The 14,209-nt window shown below is 37.6% G+C and overlaps 1 protein-coding gene across 1 annotated transcript in view; it reads right to left on the bottom strand.

The window, feature by feature from the left end:
- Nucleotides 1-1,248: 1,248 nt before the first annotated feature.
- Nucleotides 1,249-14,209, bottom strand: part of dnajc15 (DnaJ (Hsp40) homolog, subfamily C, member 15) — a 40,817-nt gene continuing 27,856 nt past the window's right edge. Inside the window, exon 6 of the mRNA XM_073846265.1 lies at nt 1,249-1,738. Coding sequence (XP_073702366.1) covers nt 1,668-1,738 — 71 coding nt within the window. The 3' untranslated portion in view covers nt 1,249-1,667. The remainder of the gene's footprint in view (nt 1,739-14,209) is intronic.

A 14,209-nucleotide genomic window follows, 5' to 3' on the forward strand; every position in this document is an offset into this window, starting at 1 on the left:
AAAACAGTTAAACCAACCTAGGCTGGTTGGCTGGTTTTAGCTGGTCAGCAGACTGGTTTTAGAGGGGTTTGGGCCACTTTCCCAGGCTGGTCAGGCTGGGAATTCACCAGCTAAAACCAGCCTGACCAGGCTGAGTGACCAGCTAAAACCAGCTACTTCCAGCCTAAACCAGCCTATTAGCTTGTATTAGCTGTTTTTTTCAGCAGGGTATATAGTTCATTTATGAAAGTGAGTATAGCATAATAAAGTAAACTATAACATTTTATACACAAAAATTCTTCAAACAGTGGACTACCAGTAAAACCAAAAAGGATTCAGACACTTTGTCCTAACCATGTTTTGTGTAAGTGTTTTTACTTTAATTGATAATTTGCCCTTTTTACACCACAGACTCAACAAAATTAAGCATTGCTTGGTAACTGGTCAACAAAGTATTGATATGTGTAAACATTGCCATACTAGCAGACTTTTTGGTTGATTGTAATCCATTACATACCTTTCTATTAAAGTTATCTGACATTATTATAAAGAATTTGTTCTGACACATTGTAACAAGTTTTTTTTTCCATATTTAATTACCATTTTCTAACTATAGCAATTAAACTGATAATGTAAGAAAAGTTGAAGGTGTCTGAATAAAATTTGGTTTGACTGTAAATGTAAACACTCTTTCACAGCATAATTTATTCGTGAAAATAAATTTAAATGTAAATAATTTATCTGCTGATTGGATAACAATCCAATAACAATCAGTCCTACTAAAATATTTTTTTAGGCTGCTATAAACCTTACCCTGGAGTTGGTTCACCCTCTGCCTATGACCTCTCACATCTAAAATAATGAGTTTTACTGGTTATTTTGCTTTACTGGCTATTTTTAAAACAGAGTAGGCAGTAGGCACAAACTAATACTCTATTCTGAATGTAGCTTGACATTGCACTGAAATGCAAGGAAATTAAATATAAAATGCATCCTCGAAGCAATTTCTTTCCCTGCTGCTTGCTTTTTATTCCTTCTGCAGTGTGTAACTGGTTTGTGGTATCCTGTCCTTGGCATTAATCAAACGGCAAATCAGCAGTCCAAGTCATGGTGTACAGAACGTCCTTCTGTCCAATCCCAGACGATCCACTGTGTGGATCCGTCAGACGTGCAGACCAGACAGGCATCTGTACCACAGACATCAGCCAGAGCACAGCAGGAGGAAAACAGTAGCGTACAAACAGACACAAAAATACTCACAATGAGTCATTCCAAATTTGTAAACCAGTTTATTCAGCATGCTAAAATAACTTAACACCTACATAATCTGGTCCCTGTGGATTAGAATAAATACTTTGGGCTTTTTAGCCACTGGAAATGATACATCCACCATTTTTCAACAGATGTTAAACACTGCAGAAGTCACCTCAATAAATAATAAAGATTACTATGAGATATTTCACACGGACAGTGTGAAGATCCTTTAACGTGAAGGATCAGCCTTTGCAGACTTGCATTAAAGTTGCGGTGGGGAACTGTGACAGATAGAACGGAGCACAATATGCTGAGAGTCGGCTGATTTATGGCAGAAAAACATGGAGGAGAACAAAGACCTGCGGAGGCTCATGGGTGAGTTGGCGGCACTGAAGTAGATGTAACTCTCTGTTGGGGTAGCGCGGGCAGCTGGGTCAGCGCCGAGGGCCAGAGTCAAGCAGATCTTTTGCTTCATTGATCTTTGCTGCCAAATATGGGGATCCACCTGCAGGAGAAGCAGCAGTTTACATCAAGTATGCTCAAGATTTGTCTCCTCTTTTTCCTCTTATTCTTTACAACTGTAAAAGGTACATTTCACCAAAAACCTACTAATGAGCTAATGAGCTGTTTCACATAATACAGTATTAGTATTCACTTTATTTATCTACAGTCAAACCAAAAATTATTCAGACACCAGATGTCATTTTTGATATTTTTTTTACTAGTGGGTGCTGGACACTATAGTTCATTTATGTAAGTGAGGATAGTATAATAACGTAAACTATGACATATTATACCCCAAAATTCTTCATACAGTGGACTGCCATCAAATTATTCAGACACTTTGTCCTGACCATGTTTTGCTTAAGTTTTTTTTTTTTTTCTTTAATTGCTAGCTTGGCCTTTTTACACCACAGACTGAACAAAATTAAGCATTGCTTGGTAATTGGTCAACAAAGTATTGATAGTTCTGTAAATATTGTCATATTAACTGAATTTTTGGTTGATCGTAATCCATTACATACCATTTCTATCAAAGTTATCTGACATTATCAAAAATAATTTGTTCTGACACATTGTAACTCTTGAGTTTTCGTTTTCATTTTCGAAACTATAGCAAACAAACTGTGATAAATGTGAGAAGTTGAAGGTGTCTGAATAAAATTTGGTTTGACTGTAAATGTCAGTGAATTTCAGAGTGAACGAGATTCTTTTTTAATCTTAATCCCTTCCAAATGCCTTTTATTGTGATATAAAATATATTTTTTAAAGAATGTTTTTTTTTTATAAGCCTCATATGCTCACCAAGACTGCATCTGTTTGTTCAAAAACACAGTAAATACTGTGATAAGTTATTAAAATTTTAAACATCTATTTTCTATTTGAATATATTTTCAAATATAATTAAATCATGTGATGAAATACTAATTTTTTAAGCATCGTTATTCCAATCCTTAGTATTACATGATCCTTCAGAATTAATTCGAATATCATTTCTGATTAATATCAATGTTGAAAACATTTAAACGGCTATTTTTTATTTTTATTTTTTTTGTGTGTGTGAAAATTATGAAAAAGTTAAAAAGTTAAAAATAGCAGCATTTATTTGAAACATAAATCTTTCGTAACATTTTAAATGTCATTACGATTACTTTTAGATCAATTTAATGCAACCTTGCTGAATAAAATCGCAAATTTCTTAAAAAATAAAATAGAAATACTGACACCTAGGGGTGGACCAAAATCATGATATGAGTAATTTTATTTCACTGTAACTATTTATCACAGTATAATTATTTTTGCTTTAAATAAGGTCTTTATGATATCAAAAAACTTGAAACCATATTTTTAATATATATAAATCTTGTCACCAGTGTCAATATCACAAAAAAATACTAGCCTAAATTAAAAAACACAAACAAATTAAAGCTCACTCAAGCTCACTGAAGACAAATAAACAGCCAGCAATTAAAAAAGAATAAGAAACTAATTACAAGCAATAGGACAAAAAACTACAGTAGAATAAATAAGAATTGCTACATACATTGTATAAAGTAATCAAAATGTATAAAAACACTGCATATTTTCCACTGTGTAAATTAAATATATATTAATAAGTTACAAAGTGATTTAATCAAGTGAGAGATTTTCTCTCTTTTGTTGTTTGATTAACATGAATGACAGACTGCTGTCACTTTAAGACCTGCCAGGATCCAATATACTGTCACACGTGTTTTCTTTCTCAGCTGTTTGCTTTCACTTGAGGTAAACTACTGTGCTTCCAAGGATACTTGCAAAGACAGGCATTTTGGCACACAAAGTGTGTTTTTTGTGTGTTTTTAACCATTCAAGGCCGGTAAATTGGCAAAAATAACTTGGTTCAATACTTCCTCAGACAGTGTGTACATATACCAAAATGAGTTCTCTTTTTCTGCTGATTGCATTTTAATAGCTTAAACATGTGTAAACTATACATTTTTCATGACCACATAGCTCAGCAATGTCACATGAGCATGTAAACGCAATAGAGACGATAATCCAAAATCTCTACTGGTATATCGTCCACCCCTACTGACACCACAATGTTTGAGGTTTGAGTGTTTCCCCCACTGTTGCAATCCAGTCAATTTCGAATGGATAAAATAAAGTCCCACCCTACATTTTCATCCTCATTTAATACATTACAAAAATCAAATGGGTCACAAACTTCTTTCACAATGACTTTAAAGTCACTTTGAAATTAAATGGAGCAACATAATTCATTTGCTTCCCCGAGTCCACAGGCTCAATTCTATCTTGATTTGTGCTGCCCGCTCCACAGCTCTACATCCACAAGCTTCATTGCAAAGAAATGTCTGTGCTTCCAATCACTGACTTCCAGCCCACGTCTGTGCCGTATAATGGGAGCGTGTGACTCGGAGGGGGTAAAAATGTGCTATAGCTGGCAGCGTGTGATGAGGCACACCTGGTGCCTGCTGCGCCTCATCATGCTGCTATAAATTTCCATTGCATCTTTGGTTCAGTGAAGCACGTTCCATGAGTGCGTGCGTACGTGAGGCGCCCTGGAGGTCCAGAACACAGTCACAAAGCCAGAGCACACTTTACCTGATGACAGCTAGACCCTCGCATCTGTACCAATCACTTCCCCCTCACTGTGCAACGAGCCCTCTATGTAACATTTTGTGAAATAAAAATTGCAAACACTGTTTTTCTTTACTGCCTACATCCACTTCTATTGTGCACAGTGCAGTGCATAAATTATACATATGTGTGTTTGTGTGTGTGTGTGTGTGTGTGTGTGTGTGTGTGTGTGTGTGTGTGTGTGTGTGTGTGTATAAGTGTGTATATATAACACACACACACACACACACACACACACACACACACACACACACACACACACAGCTTCTTTTGTTTTCTTCTGAGCCAAAATTTGAACTCCTCCTAGAGCTTTAAAGCTACTACCACCAAACTTGGGTCAGACCTTAAGACTGGTCTGACTCGGTGTGCTATATCTTTTATAACTGATCCGGCTTAGTTTTCGTAAACCAGACAATCAAAACCACCCAAAATCCTACGACTTTCATTGAGGAGGTGAAAACATTTGAGCAATGAGACTTATGGTGTATTTAAGCAATCTAGTGCTATAGCAAAGCTTAACAACTCCCTAATAAAACAAACTGCTGGTTTTAAAATGGTTTTGGCCACTTTTTAGCTAGACTGGTCTTAGCTGGCTTTTAAACCAACGTTAAGCAGCTAAAACTAGACAACCAGCTTGGGCTGGATTTAGATGGTTTTTAGCAGTTTTACTGCTGAATCAACTGGTTTTAGGTGGTTGTTGACCATTATTTTTTTGCTAAATCAGCTGGTTTAGCTATTTATTGTAACTTATCATTATGAGCATGTTGTTAGCACATTGTTAGCATTAGCATTTCAAGTTAATTAGTACAAATCGTTGCAAAGCAGCTTTACAGAAAATATCATACTAGTAATGCTAAAAACATGCTAACAACATGATAATCATGTTATAAACATGCAAACAACAAATTAGTTATAGTAGAAACATGCTAACGACATGCTAATCATGCTAACAATATGTTAACATGCTAATATTATTAAAAACATGCTAGCAGCATGCTAACATCATACTAATAGTGCTTCAAACATGCTAATCATGCTAACAATATGTTAACATGCTAATATTTTTTGAAACATGCTAGCAGCATGCTAACATCATACTAATAGTGCTTCAAACATGCTAATCATGCTAACAATATGTTAACATGCTAATATTTTTTGAAACATGCTAGCAGCATGCTAACATCATACTAATAGTGCTACAAACATGCTAACAACATGTTAATCATGCTAGAAACATGCTAGCAACACGTTAACCGTTAAAAAAAACATGATAATCTTTCAATTCAAGTTTATTTGTATATAGCTTTTCACGACCCTGGTGAAAAAAACAGCTAAAACCAGCCAAGGCTGGTTGACTGGTTAAAACTGGTCAACCAGCCTGGTTTTAGATGGTCAGCAGGCTGGTTTTAGAGGGGTTTTGGCCACTTTTCCAGCCTGGCCAGGCTGGTCAGGCTGGTCTTAGCTGGCCAGGCTGGGAGACGAGCTAAAACCAGCTACTTCCAGCTAAAAGCAGCTAAGACCAGCCAACCAGCCTAGGCTGGTTTTAGGGGATACACATCATTTCAAAGCAGCTTTACAGAAAATATCATACTAGTAATGCTATTAATGCTTAAAACATGCTAGCAACATGTTAATCATAGTAGAAACAAAATGTAAATAATGCTAGAAACGTGCTAGCTAACTTTGCTACAAGCTAGAAACATCAAATCTATTTAAACTTTCGAACTTTAAGCTTTAAAAGGCACAATATGTAAGATTTTTTGATCAAAACGTCCAAAAACCACTAGAATAGTTTTATATATTTTGTTGACTTGTTTACTTACATTAACCACAAATGTTTCAAAGAATGTTTCAATCCAGAGCAATAAGCAATTTTAACTAGTGTAGCGGACCATGCCATTGCGTCACCTGCCAATGACGTCAAATACCTTCGATTTCCGGTTTTATTTTGTAGAAAACATAGAAACACTAAAGACGCTTTATTTTGTTATGTGTTGCATTAGACCGGTGACGAACGCATAGAGTAGCATTATGACAGAAGTGTCAACACAATCAAATGTATCTAGTGTGACAAAACAACGCTGTTTTAGGCCACTAACGCATGAGTGGAAGGAGCAGAAGTGGACGACTGTGGCATAATAAAAGCTCTGCTGCTTTTAAGCCATGTATGATCGTCTCTCTTAAGCAATCGCTCCAGCGTCCTGGTTTCGCTTCCACAGCTTTCAGGCCAACTCTGCTTCATACTACAGTGACCTTAATAAGTCTTTAATACATTAGCTCATCCATGAACATGTTCTCGTCGAGTCATGTCGGATTGCATCAGCTGTGGGGATGAAGACAACTCCCATGATTCCACACTCAATCACGGCGTCATCAAACTATGCCTTCGTTTCATTGTTTGTTTTGAATATGCGCTCTCTAGTGGTGAAAATGACTTACTGTGCCTTTAACTGCTTCAAACTTTCAGTCAAGGCTACTTCACTCATCTAGGTGATTCTGTCATAGAATATAAAGCATTGCTTGTGTATAATCTAATACATTTTGGCTTTAAATGTTTTACTACTAAAACAAATTGATTAAATAAGATAATTGAGATGTTTGATCAACCTTAAAGTTGTTTCTACTGAGCCATGGACATTCATTTTTAAAACAATAATGATAATTTTGACATTCGGATCAATTTTGACAGCTTAAATTGCTAATTGACTGTTGTACAGTGGTTCTTGAAACCAAGGTCACATAAGTTAATGCTGAATGACTGATAGCCAGAATAATAATAATCAGCTCATCATGGGGTGACAGACTCTGGCCTGTCTAGACATGACAGACTGATGTTCTTAAATCAGAAAATATTAACAACCCCCGATATATTGGTTCAACCATTTAGAAAACTCTCTTCCTAAGATGTGAAGGGAAAAATGGTGAGGAGAGAAAGAAATAACAGATAAAAATGACAACTTGTGTATTTCCCATGAGACCATAAACCAGAGAAAGGTCAGTGTGGCCACAGTGCTGTTTTCTGAATCTCACCAAAACATGGCTATATCACATGGAGCGAATCAAATGTAATTAACACAGTAAAAATACTTAAAATAGATTTTATTCTTTGTTGTTTATTTTTGACTTTGGCGACACTGGGGTTCATGTGACCTGGACATGTTTTTCTGAGATTCAAGGAACACCACTGTGGCAATGATGACCTTGCTCTGTCTGAAGGACTAACAGGATTTACACAAAGCTGCCCCTCTCCAGGATCCTGAAAGCATCCATTGTGTGCTCACACACACACACACACGTTGGATTTACATGTTTTATGGGGACATTCCATAGGCGTAATGGTTTTTATGCTGTACAAACCGTACTTTCTATCGCCCTACACCTACCCTACACCTAAACCTAGCCCTCACAGGAGATTGTGCACACTTTTACTTCCTCAAAAAAACTCATTGTGCATGATTTATAAGCCTGTTTCCTCATGGGGACCTGAGAAATGTCCCCACAAGGTCAAAATCTACTGGTATTCCTATCCTTGTGGGGACATTTGGTCCCCACGTGATGAATACCAGGTACACACACACACACACACACACACAGACAGAGAGAGAGAGAGAGAGTCTCTGCCTGCCTGCTTCCACAAGACTATCATGATAAGCAACAATAACAAATTGGAAAACACACAGGAGAGTGAACAGGTAGCAGGGAGCAGGGCCTGAGCAGGCTGCTAATCTGTCTGTGTGTCAGAGAAGAAGTGGAGCTGTGCGTTCAACACAGCCTGCAGTGATGCACTTAATTACACATTAGTTTTTCTGCCAATCTAATTTTGCCCAGGACATTTCCTATAAGACACTGTCAATGGACTTATTTCACATGAGAGAAATCTTGCCATTCGTTTTAGCGACATTTCAATAAATTAAATCAGTATCTTTTCGAATAAATTAATGAATTCTTTCTGGTCCTCGAATCTGATTGGCTGAGAGGAGTGTGATATTTGAGTGATAACAGAACTCCAACCATTTTACTGTTGCATCACTCCGCTTGCGATACTTCTCACAGCCAAATTTACTATAGAATGTAGATTTTAATTAGATTATCACAGAATTATCACAGAATGTAGTTTTTAAAGATTTTTAGGCGAGAATGTACTTGTTTAGACTTTTAAGTATATGATTTGTTAATAAAGATAACATCTATTCGAAGATTTGCTTCAGTGTTTTTGGCGTCAGCGACCATTCAGCACTCATGCAGCCACACCTCGGCCAGATCTTCTGGAATTTGCAGCTGGCTCTGATGTCTCTATAGTGGTTAAACATGAGATATAATTTGTTTTGGGTATATATAATGGGCAGTCTTTGGTCTCATTAATCTAGTATTTGTTCCAGAGCAAACAGTTTTGGCTAAGAGCAAAATCTCATAATGTTATATTTAAGTATATAAAACACAATCAATTATCATTATCAATTGCTTTTGTTTGTAGTTCTGATTTTATTCAGTTTCTTTTAGATTAGTTAAGGCATGTATGATGGTTTCTCAATGTCCCCATTTGCTCATAGCAAGCAAACTAATGAAAGCCGATTCAACAATCATTCCATGCCATTACTCAGACCACTCAAAGTTAATCATCTCATTATAGCCTAAAGAGCGGATACCGGTGGGAATAACGTCGATCCTCATGTCAATGATAAACCTTGCCGTAGGGGCTTAAACTCACAAAGGCCTACATGCAAGGTGAACATAGAAATATAGAAAACTGGTCAATCTCATCTAGGTCTCAGAGTTATTTCTGACATGAATTGTGTCTGATGTCAAGGTGAGACATTAGGAGGCACATGTATATATAGACCCATATTGATAACTCACCAGTCACCGGCTGCATCTGAAATCGCATACTTCCCTACTAGATAGTAGGCAAAAAACAGTTGGTGAAAAGAGTAGTTTGTTCTGATCACCATACTATGTTGTCTTTAAAGAATTAGTTCACTTCAAGAACAAAAATTTACAGATCATTTTTCTCACCCCCTTGTCATCCAAGATGTTCATGTCATTCTTTCTTCAGTCGTAAAGAAATTGTGTTTTTTGAGTAAAACATTTGAGGATTTTTCTACATATAGTGGATTTCTATAGTGACTGTGAGTTTGAACTTGTAGTTTAAATGCAGCTTCCAAGGGCTCTAAACGATCACAGCCAAAGAAGAAGGGTCTTATCTAGCAAAATGATCTGTCATTTTTTTAAAGGGGTCCTATTATGCTTTTTCACTTTTTGAACTTTAGCCAGTGTGTGGTGTGTATGTTTGGGCATAATAAACATCTACAAGTTACAAATCTCAAAGTCAACTCCAAAGGGAGATATTAGTTTTTAAAAAATCCCTTTTCAAGAACTACAACGAAACAGCTCATTTGGACTACAGCGTTTGTTTTCTGGAGGCTATTATGTCACAACGTAAATCCCGCCTACTGAAATTCAATTCGTTGGCAGGTGGGGGATTCGCCTAACTTTAGCTATGTATTATGGACAGCCGCTTTTGGGATGCTTCAGCGAGCCGCAGGTCGGTTTAAACGCAGCTTTAACTAAAGGGTCCGCGAACTGCTCCGGTAGCCGTGCTGAAGCTGCGTCGTTCACGCAGATCCGCGGCTGATGTAAACACCAACATTGACTAGTGATCATCCGTGGACGCGTCGGCGCCGCGCCGTAGACGTGCAGAGTGTGGTAAGAGATTTATTCATCATACAATGTAGATAGCTTCACTAGCCTCATAGTTTCGGGCATGCAAATAATCAAATACATTAGAACAATAATGATAATATCATGTATCTGCGATCTCGCAGGCTGACGATAGGACCAACAATGCTGTAGCGTTTTATTTACTCACCCTTCATGCATGCTAGGTGTATATGACTTCCTTCTTTCAGACGAATGCAATCGGAGTTATATTAAATCAATTCTGGCACTCATACAACAGCATAGACTGAACGGGGCGGGCAAGTGTTTCATCAGTCCAAAATAAGTCGATCCATAATAAAAAGTGCCTCACATGGCTCCGGGGCGGTCGGTAAAAGCCTCCTTTAGCGATCAGATGTGTTTTTGTAAAAAGAAATATATATATCCATATTTAAAACGTAAGAATCACTTTAATCTAGTTTGCTGCTTTGGGAAGGGGCGCAGCAGGGCGGAACGCGGTCTACGCTGTTTGCCAATCGCAACGCAGTGGGACTGCTGACCAATCACAATACATTTGTTTTTTCGGAAGGTTGAACCCGGAACTAATCGAGCCGTTTGTGCCCACCTGGGGAGAAAGCTATTGTAATAATGTAAATTATGTGAAAAATTATGCGTTTTTCGAACCACCAAGCATGACAGCATGTTCAAGTACACCCCCAAAACAAAATAAAGACTTTGTAAAGGAGCATAATAGGACCCCTTTAAGTGAATTAATATTTATACACTTTTTAACTACAAATGCTCATCTTGTCTAGCTCTGCAATGCGCATGCGTCCGGTTCAAGACAGTTAGGGTATGTTGAAAAACTCCCATCTCATTTTCTCCTCCAACTTCAAAATCGTCCTACATCACTGGAGATGTACCAGCCCAGTGTTAACAAAGTGAACATGCAAAGATGATCAAATGTTCTTACAACAACAGCAATGATGGATGATTTTCGAGTTGGAGGAGAAAATGAGATAGGAGTTTTTCGACATACCTTAACTGTACTGAACCGGAATAGAGTATACATGCGAATTACAGAGCTTGACAAGACGAGCAATTGTGGTTAAAAAGTGTACAAATATTTATTTACTTAAGAAAATGACCGATTGTTTTACTAGATAAGACCCTTCTTCCTCAGTTGGGATCGTTTAGAGCCCTTCGAAACTGCAATTCAAACTCGCAGGCACTATAGAATGTCAAATACTTTAATTTACCTAAGTACTTTAAATCAATATTTTAAACTGTGGTCAATAACAATAAACTGTTTAACATTAGTATCTAAATTATAAATGTAAAAAACAGAAGCTCATAGAGCTGCAATTTTATAGCAAAAATCATTATTCTAGATTATTGCTCTTTATACTGCAATAATAATTATTAATATAGATACAAAACATGTTTTGGGCATGTAAAATTCTGGCTTCACAGACAAACATGTCAGTCCATGACGTTAGCCAAGTCTAGCATAAGTTATGAAAAAAACTAATCACTGAAGCTACTAAAATGAAATGAAAAATTTACATCATATCTGCACTGTGTTGTTTATGATGAGGGAATTCGCGAGCAAGCGCACTCATCAACAGCTCCAGCATTTTCAGTGCTGACTAATCTATGCACCTCTGATTGGCCAATGCATCCCTAAGTTCAACAGAAACTTGTTTGATTGGTTATAAGGCACAACGTTGCATAAAACAACGAATTGACACTTTTCATTCATTTTCACATTTCATTTTAATCACGACAGCCGTAATACATGGTTAAATTGTGCAGGGGCATTTTTTGCCCCTTTGTCTTGATTTTATAGAACCTTTTTGTTCCATTTGGTGGCATTTTTGTAACAAGCCCTTGTTAATTTCTGACCATGATATGGATTACATTTATATTCTACCTATATCCATACTATATACTACATATGTTGTTAACGGTCGTGAAGTATTTACTTGCTACTTAGACAGTTTGCGATACTGGATGCAGCCAGTGTTGAGCATGTTACTTCAAAAAAAAAAAGTAATTAGTTATAGTTACTAGTTACTTCTCACAAATAGTAACTGAGTTACATCATCATAAAACTAACTAATTACCAGTTAAAAAGTAACTTTTTTTTTTTTTCAAATATGTCAAATAACTTGCCCCCAATATTAAATATGTTAAATAAAACATTGAACACTAATGTACACTATTTTAATGTTGCTGTGGGACAATATGGAAGACACCTTCCAGGGGCTAAATATCAAGCTATTGGGGTTGCTTCAACCCACGGACATGAAAAACATCCCACAGATAAGAATAAAATATCGTTTGAAACTGCAAAGGGTATACTTTTATTTGTAGTCATAATAACAACAAAACAATGTACTTTTGTAAAATAAAGAAGATAAACAGGGTGCGCTTTCTGCCATCTCGATGCGATGCATAGGCCCTATGGCTGAGAAAGAGCCTAGTCAAATGAAAACCGCTTCAGTGAGCTCAATTATATGCTGACCAAAATTATAAACGCGACACTTGTTTTTGCCCCCATTTTTCATGAGCTAAGCTTAGAGATCTAAGACTTTTTCCATGTACACAAAAGGCCTATTTCTCTCAAATATTTTTTCACAAATCGGTTTCAATCTGTGTTAGTGAGCACTTCTCTGACCACTGGGATGTTTTCAGCTTCCAGGAATTGTGTACAGATCCTTGCAACATGAGGCCGTGCATTATCATGCAGATAATGAGGTGATGGTCGTGGATGAATGGCACAACAATGGGCCTCAGGATCTAGTCACGGTATCTCTGTGCATTCAAAATGCCATCAATAAAATGCACCTGTGTTCGTTGTCCATAACGTACACCTGCCCATACCATAACCCCACCTCTACTAGGGGCCACTTGATCCATCAGCAAAATGCTCACTCAACGCCATACACCCTATCTGCCCTGTACAGTGAAAACCGGGATTCATCTGTGAAGAGAACACCTCTCCAAAGTGCCAGACGCCATTGAATGTGAGCACTTGCCTACTCAAGTCGGTTACGACGAGGAACTGCAGTCAGGTCGAGACCCCGATGAGGACTACGAGCATGCAGATGAGCCTCCCTGAGACGGTTTCTGACAGTCTGTGCAGAAATTCTTTGGTTATGCAAACCGATTGTTGCAGAAGCTGTCTGGGTGGCTGGTCTCAGACGATCTTGGAGGTGAAGATGCTGGCTGTGGAGGTCCTGGGCTGTTCTGGTTACACGTGGCCTGCGGTTGTGAGGCCGGTTGGATGTACTGCCAAATTCTCTGAAACGCCTTTGGAGATGGCTTATAGTAGAGAAATGAACATTCAGTCCACAGGCAACAGCTCTGGTGGACATTCCTGCAGTCAGCATGCCAATTGCACACTCCCTCAAAACTTGCGACATCTGTGGCATTGTGCTGTGTGATAAAACTGCACATTTTAGAGTGGCCTTTTATTGTGGCCAGCCTGTGGAATAACCATGCTGTGTAATCAGCATCTTGATATGCTGATTTGTGAACAATACTTGACAGAAATAGGCCTTTTGTGTACATATAAAAAGTCTTAGATCTTTGAGTTCAGCTCATGAAAAATGGGGGCAAAAACAAAAGTGTTTTTTATAATTTTAGCATTTATAATTTTGGTCAGTGTAGTAAATAACACCGATTTTTATTTCAATGCTGTTAGTACTCCGTTCATTTACAACAACATTATTCTCATCACTGAATGCAGCCACTAAGTTCCTCAGAAACCAGTACTTCAAAGGCTTTGACTGACAAGTTATTGTGAAACTGAAACAACAGATCCAAGAAAGAAGAGAATAGCATATTTGTGTATGGCTCAGCGGCTCTGCAGATGGATGTATATCTCTGAAAACCAGAAAGTACTAGAACACAACACAACCTTTGACACTACTTGAACTTTCAACCTGGAAACTTGTTACCGAATACCTGCATTGTTACACTCACACGCAGGCGCTCAGACAGATGCGCAGTAAATAAAATGCTACATTAAATAGCTAGATTACATCATAAACAATCCTCTCTGTTGATAATGGCACTCCTGCAGAACAGATGCTAGTGCCGCACAGCATCCTTCACCCTCCACAGTTTGGTTGCTAAGAGACGCCTTTGTTGACAATCGAACACCTGCGATATT

The sequence above is a fragment of the Garra rufa genome, chromosome 8, assembly GCF_049309525.1.
Source record: "Garra rufa chromosome 8, GarRuf1.0, whole genome shotgun sequence".
Lineage (NCBI taxonomy): Eukaryota > Metazoa > Chordata > Actinopteri > Cypriniformes > Cyprinidae > Garra > Garra rufa.